Source organism: Cricetulus griseus, chromosome 5, assembly GCF_003668045.3.
Source record: "Cricetulus griseus strain 17A/GY chromosome 5, alternate assembly CriGri-PICRH-1.0, whole genome shotgun sequence".
NCBI lineage: Eukaryota > Metazoa > Chordata > Mammalia > Rodentia > Cricetidae > Cricetulus > Cricetulus griseus.
Window position 1 is genome coordinate 104713180 of NC_048598.1, and position 7669 is coordinate 104720848.

Here is a 7669-nt window from a genome sequence, read left to right on the forward strand (position 1 = left end):
CAAAGACCTACAGGACATTGCTGAGTTTCTGACTGTAAAGGTGTAGGCTGAGTTTTCCTAGTTTAAGGAAAATAGTTTGAAGGGCTGGGGGGTATAAATACTAAATGTGATACCAAAGGTCTTTCTTCTGTGCTGTAAAATTTGCTGGATATTAACATTTAGTACTTGGATAGGCTTTGTTAATAGGTTGGACGTCAGAGTTGCAACCTGAGCAAAGAAATAAGCTGGTTGTTTTTTAGTGTCACTTCTTTTAGAGGAATTCAGAAAAAAAATGAGTGACAACTATTTTTACACTCTCATTTTAGTGAAAGAAAGTGAAGAAAAGGAGGTGCTTCTGAAAACTAACCTTTCTGGACGACAGAGCCCAAGTTTCAAACTCTCCCTGTCCAGTGGGACAAAGACTAACCTCAGCAGCCAGTCGTCGGCAGCAAGCCTGCCTGGCTCTCCAGGGTCACCTGGGTCCCCGGGCTCTCCAGGCTCTCCTGGATCCGTCCCTAAGAGTACATCTCAGACGGCAGCTATTACCACAAAGGTACACCTCTCTCTCCCCACATGGTGGTCCTTCTCTGCTGTGCTTTAAGCTTTCTCAGTGGTCAGTGTGCCTAGATTTTATTTCTTTGATTCTCTTTTCTGGAACTAGCTAAAAACTGTTCACTACCTGAAGTCACCTCACGTGTCCTGTACAAAATTTAGTCTGGCTGGGCGCTGGTAGCACAGGCCTTTAATCCCAACACTCGGGAGGCAGAGGCAGGCGGATCTTTGTGAGTTTAAGGCCAGCCTGGTCTACAGAGCAAGTTCCAGGACAGGCTCCAAAACAATACAGAGAAACCCTGTCTCAGCCCCACTCCACCCCACCCCACCCCACCCCCCAAAAAAGGGGGCATTTGTTTTGATGGCTTTTGCTACTTCAGCATGCTCCGCCCACCCCCACCCCCAAAAAAAGAACATAAAACTAATAATAGCAATTAGACCAGACTAATTATACTGGTATAATGCCAGTATAATTCATAGTGCTGTCCAGTCTATTCTTTAGTTCTTTCTTTAAAATGTTTTTGTGTGTGGACACACCACAGCATGTGAAAGTCAGAGGGCAACTTGAAGGAGTCTGCTCTCTCCTTCCACCATGTGGGACCCAGGAATCAAGCTTAGGTCATAGGGCTTGATAGAAAGACCCCTTACCTGCTGTGCCATGTCACTGGCCCCACGGTCTCATTTCATCTGACACTGGCAGGAGATCCCTCAGTGCTAAGGCTGAGTCAGACATGTTGGGAAGAAGGCACGGGCTGGTAGCAGAGTACTATGAATTTTCATAGCTATTCGAGTTGTACTATAGTTTATGGTGGGGAAGCAGACTAAAAGGGAAACCCAGAAGAGAAATAATAGAACTACTTTCTTATCTGCTTTCATTTTGAGTAATCTGTGTTTTGATACCATTTTTTACTTTATTTTGAAATAAGTTTGAGCCAGACATTGTAGTACAGGCTGATAATCCTAGCTTAGCTACTTTGGAGAAGGAAGATTGCTAGCTGAAGGCCTGCCTGAGCAACTTAAGTGAACTCTGGCTCAAAAGGTAAAAATGAAGTCTGGGTATGTTGCAGTAGTAGAGCCCTTGGCTTGAGACATACGAAGCCCTGACTTCAATCTCCAGCCCCATTTAAAAAATGAATTTTATACACTGTTAGTTATAGCCATTTCTCAGTGGTGTTTCTGTTCCTGGGTGATTTTCTAGTAGAGTATAATTTTTTTGTTTCTGTTTTAGTTTTTAGTAGCTTGAAAGAACCTTACAAAGTTCAGGTGGTGGTAGCAGCACATGCCTTTAATCCCAGTACTTAGGAAGCAGAGGCAGGGAGTTCCAGGACAGACGCCAAAGCTACAGAGAAACACTGTCTTTAAAAAAAAGAATCTTATAGAAACATGAACATTTAAAATACCTATAAAAAATAATTAATGGCTTTCAGCGTGCTGCCATTAGGCCTATACTTATTCTGGGTTTAACATGGGTATTTTCAAATTCAGTGTTTTGTTCTTTAAATAATCCTTATTTCTGCACAGGGAGGACTCGTGGGTCTGGTAGATTATCCCGATGATGATGAAGATGATGATGAGGATGAAGACAAGGAAGACTCGCTACCACTGTCAAAGAAAGCAAAATTTGAGTCCTAATAATAGCAACTACGTGTGATCAGTACCTGTTGACAAAACTGGTTCTTGACCCCTCCCCCCTACAAAATCCACATCAAAGCGCAGTGGTCTCTTGTGAGTGACTGACAAAAATCAGCAGCACACCGGACTTCTGCTCATCAAGTGCCAATTCAATGGAGCAGGCGGAGGGGATGCTGTGCAGTTAGGGGGAAGACATAGCCTGTGAGCTCTCCAGCTTGGACCACACATTGCCCTTTTCTCAGGGAAGGAAATGGAAATAAAAAGCCAACAGGGCAGGGGTTTTGTCAGTGGAACTCTGGATTGACTGGTCAGTTGCTACAATCAGAACTTGCTTTCTTGGACCACGTTTGAGACTTAGAAGAATGGGTCTTTCTGCCATAGTTCCTCACTAGTAGAGAATGCCAGCAGTTTCTTTGTATAAAGAGACCTGCCTTTAAAATCGTACATTCTGAACATTTTAGTCAAGCTACAACAGGTTTGGAAAACCTCTGTGGGGGAGGGGCAAAATAAAGTATCCTCTTTTTTTAATCTGTTCCCTTTGCCCTTCAAACTGCAGATTTTTTTTTTTTTTTTTTTTTTTTAAGTGGGGATTTGTCCCTACTTGATTAAAGATTGAGTGGAATTCTAGATGTGGTCATTTGTGTCATAATTTTTCTTTTTGTTTCAGTTTGTTTCTGTTTTGTTTTTTCTCTCCCCGAGTGTATGATTAGTTGTTGAATATATATATTTGGGACCATTAAAACATTTTTGATGTAATATAGCCTAACGTGCTGGCACCTGCTTTACATGTGTAATTTGTGTTCTACATCACAGTTCTTAATTTGTTTAGAGTTTTATGAAAGATGGTATAGTTTTTATTGACAAAAGCAAAGTAATCTTACAACTATGTGCATAAAAAAGCAATACTATTTTGTGACTAAATATTTTATATTAAAATTTGCATCAGCAGCTGTCTTGAGATTTCAGGGAAATAGAGTGGAATTTAAAACTTCGACAGTTTTGTTAAACCTAGAAACATGAAATTAGTATTCCAAAGAGATTCAGAAATTTCGTATCTTGGAGAAATGACGGTACATTAAATCAAAATTGAGGATGGATGATTTAAAAGTAATACTTGACTTTTGAATAATAAAAAGAAAAGTGAAGAGTAAGAGAAATTGTATTAATTGTATGTTTCTTTTCTTTCTTTCTTTTTAACCTATGCCCTTTGGAATACCAGTTTAAGCTATAAATGATGGTACCTAAATAAACACCCAAGGACCATTAGATGGCACCTTATTAGAGCAGTATTCTGGGGGGCAGTCTGGTTGTATAGCTTAGTGGTGGAGTTGGATGGGGCTGTTTCCATTTTTAGCTCGATTACCGCTCCAAAAATTTATTTTTGAATAGGGTCTTTATTTTTAGGTATACCAAGATGATTTCAAGGAAATAAGAAACGTTGGGGTTCCAGAACCTTCAGTTTTTTAAGGTGAAAAATGGGGCTGGGCTTTATAGTTACAAATGAGTAAAATTTTATACCCAGGAGAGGACAAATGTGGAGATACTTTGAATACCCAGCCAAGCACTTTGTGCTTCTGTCTTTGTTGATTCTCAGTAACAACAGGAACTTTAGAATATGCCGGGCATGGTAGTGCATAGAATCCCAGCATTTGGGGAGCTGAGGCAGGTGAATCTTTGAGTTTGAAGCAACACTCTCAAACAAACAAACAAAAAAAACTATAGAGTATAATAAACTATAAAAGATTAGTTTATTTCCCTATACACCTGCTTTTAAAAGAAAAATTTATATTTTATCCAGGTGGTAGTGGCACACTCCTTTAATCCCAGCCCTCTGCAGGCAGAGGGAGTTGGATCTCTGAGTTTGAGGCCACCCTGGTCTATGAGCAACTTCCAAGGCAGCCAAGGCCACACAGAGAAATCCTTATCTCAAAAAAAAAAAAAAAAAGATTTTTATTTATGTTGATGGTGTTTGCCTGCATGTATGTATACCAGATGTCTGCAGAGGACAGAAGTCAGCTGCTCTACGACTGGAGTTACAGATGGTTGTAGGCAAGTTAGGTGGGTACTGGGAGCCAAATCCTGCTCACCTCTAAGAGCAACAGCTGCTTGTAACCACTAAGCCTCTCTCCAGCCCCCTTTTTTGAGCTCTACTGCTCTAGCTGGTTTAGAACTCACTATTTAGACCAAACTGGTCTTAAAACTAGCTAGCAGCAGTCCTGACTCTTCCTCCTGAATGCTGGGGTCATTGCTTTGCACCAACACATGGTTAGAGCTACCTCTGAGTCAGAAGTTTGGGCTGTTAAGAATTGAAGTTAAGGAGGCAGGGCGGTGGCGCATGCCTTTAATCCCAGCACTTGGGAGGGAGAGGTGGGCGGATCTCTGAGTTTGAGACCAGCCTGGTCTACGAGAGCTAGTTCCAGGACAGCCTCCAAAGCCACAGAGAGATCCTGTCTCGAGAAAAAAAATAAAAATAAAAATTTAGGGGTTGGAGAGATGGCTCAGTGGTTAAGAGCACTGGCTGCTCTTCCAGAGGTCCTGAGTTCAATTCCCAGCAACCACATGGTGGCTCACAACTGTCTGTAATGAGATCTGGTGCCCTCTTCTGGCCTGCAGGAATACATGCAGACAGAATACTGTATGCATAATAAACAAATCTTAAAAAAAGAAAAAAGTTAACACCTTGGTTTTTTGTTGTTGTGTTTTATTTTTTTGAGTGGGTCTTATGTATCCTTGGCTGCTTAGAACTGGATATGTAAACCAAAGTCACAGAGGTCACCTGCCTCTACCTCTTAGAGTGCAAGGGTATGTGCCACTGTACTTGAATCATCATACTTGTTTCTGTAGAGGAAAAAGAGACAATACCGTCTTTACTGTTACAACATTTGGGGTCAACTAATGATGGTGGCTTAAGCTTTTTTTTTTTTTTTTTTTGGCATCTCTAACCAAACTCATGGTCTTTCTGGCTTTTCAGAATGATTCTTGGGACACTTGCTTTGATATTCTAGGAATGCTTGGGTGGAGGAAAGACTCGTCACTTCATAAATCATCCAATTATTTTAAAGAAATATATGTTAACCTTTGACTATGCCTTTCAGATAATTGCTTTCTAAACTCTTAGTGCAAACAATGAAGGTTTGCTACGTAATAAGTCAAAAAAAGAACTTCTGGTGGCCATCTACTGATAGCCAGAAGTTACTAGATACTCAGCCCTTAAGTTGATGGTTTAACTAAAAGGCTACAGTGTTGTTCTGGAGATTGAGCCCTGGACTATGGTACTCTAAGCACGTGCTGTACCATTGAGGTACACACCCAGCCCCGAATCCACACTCCTAAGCCCAAGTCTTGATAGCTGGTATGAATATAATAGGAATTTTTTTCACCTTAATGAAACCAGTGAGTTCTTTTGTTACTTTGTAGTTTGTAGTGGGAACAAAAACTTTTGAAGTGATGAGAGCTTTATATATATTCCAGGAAACATTTGCCATCCACTCTTCCACAAATGTTACCCTGGTAGTTTTTAATGGATTATGTTTTGTTGCTATTCCTTGCCCAGTTGTGCTCAGATCCTGTATATAATTTCATCAGAACATCCCTCTGATCTTTCTGTTACCCAGGCACCCTGTTTATTCCTGGAAAGTTCTATCTTGTTTCAACTTTGTACCTGTAACACCTAGCATCGTGTAACCTACCTACATGGGGCGCTCTGGAAATGTGGAGTACAGAAAAAGACCCACCTGTGCTCACTCTGCTAACAGATAATTCCCCTTTTAGTTGATAGAAATAGAGGACTCACTCCAAACCTCTTTAATTTGATCTGGGACATTTTTATGAAAGTAGAACTCTAGCTTATTGGTATTGTTAATGTGTTTGGATAAGTCTTAATAACTTGCTGGATGTGATGGTGTATGCCTTTAATCCCAGAGACAGAGGCAGGCTGATCTCTTTGAGTTTGAGGTCAGCCTGGTCTAAAAAGCAAGTTCCAGAACATCCAGGGCTACATAGAGGAACTAAGGTGGGGGGTTAATAATTACTAAAATCTAATCCTTCCTGGCTGCACCCTCTTATCTTTCAGGAGTGTGGAGCAAGCACAGTTAAGGTTTCTTTAAACTGGTATGTGAATTCACATAGCAAAGGATGGCCTTGAATTCCGTATCCTGCCTTTATCTCCCAGCTGTGTGCCACCATACCCAACAGACCAGCACACATGGAACTCAGACTGGCCTAGAACTTGGGATCCTCCTGCCTCATCCTATAGCATTTTCCTCTAGCATGTGCTTTCAGGGCCAGCTTCCCATTGTTTAAATCCCATTTTGCTCAGGTTCAAGCAATCCAGCCTCACCGCCCAAGTGGCTGGAATTTCAGACATGAGCCACTGTACCTGGCTTATGTGTTGTTTTGAGACAGACATTTTGGCAATTTAGTCCAAGCTAGCATTGCATTCATGAGCCTCTTTCCTCTGACTATGACACATGTATGTCGCCATCACCACCACTGCCCACGCATACACACAAACTCCTGTTAATACAGAAAGAAAAATGGGTAAATTTTACTTTTAAAATGCAATTGATACAGAAATTTGTAGTTTGTATGCTCTTACAACTTCAGCACTTCTCTAGAGGAAGGTGAGGATTATGGCCCCATTTGGGTGGCTCTGAGAGGTACAGACTTCTTATGTAAGAACCCAGGAAAGGTGGGTGTCTGGGGACTCTTGGTATTGTTATTCAAGTACTTGAGGATCCACCTTTGGAAGAATGAGGAAAGGTAGAGGCCAAATGAGCATTCAGGAAGCCATAGTATGTAAGTACTATCTATCCACTGATTGGTCAGTTGACGATTAACTAATCTCTAGTAATTAAAAAGTTGCAGGCAGAATGAAGGGGCTGGAGAAGTAGCTTAAGTGTTGCCACAGTGGCCTGCAATGTGGGAGACCCTGGATTCAGTTCCCAGCAAGAGTATACAGGTAAGAGCATAGAAGTCTTAAGTTTCTTGGTCCTTACGTGATGGAAAACTACAAAGCAACTGAGGGCTATAGAAAAGGGTGAAATAGCTGTCCCAATGGCATGCTACCAGTGGAGGGCCAGCCAGTATTTAAAGTCAGCACTGCAGATGTGTGTGTGTGTGTGTGTGTACTTAATTGCTTTGGGAATTGCTGGTGAATCAAATCCAGGGCAAGTGCTCGACCACCAAGCCATAGACCAGCTGTGTGTTTGTGTGTGTGTGTACACACACGTGCACAAGCGTGTGTATCCGGTGTTGGTTGAACTGACACTTCCCACTTGCTCAACATTGATTTAACAACTGAGCTACGTCCCCACCCCTAAATATATTTATATAGTCAAAACCTGCAGTTTTCTTATCTTAGTCATTCAGAGTCTATGCAGCAAAAATGGTATATTGGTTAAAATTAGATACCTAGAAGTGACAACATTGTAAATTTCATTAAATGGGGGTAAAGTGCTGTTGTATGAATTCTAATAGGTCTTAAAAAAAACTCAAAAGTCAGATA

General features: G+C 41.2%; 1 protein-coding gene across 2 annotated transcripts in view; it reads left to right on the forward strand.

The window, feature by feature from the left end:
- Positions 1-3323, forward strand: part of Ppp4r3a (protein phosphatase 4 regulatory subunit 3A) — a 39620-nt gene extending 36297 nt beyond the window's left edge. For both annotated transcript variants that reach the window (XM_027419129.2, XM_027419130.2), the window contains exons 14-15: positions 306-532; positions 2053-3323. In XM_027419129.2, coding sequence (XP_027274930.1) covers positions 306-532; positions 2053-2163 — 338 coding nt within the window. In that variant the 3' untranslated portion in view covers positions 2164-3323. The remainder of the gene's footprint in view (positions 1-305; positions 533-2052) is intronic.
- Positions 3324-7669: the final 4346 nt, after the last annotated feature.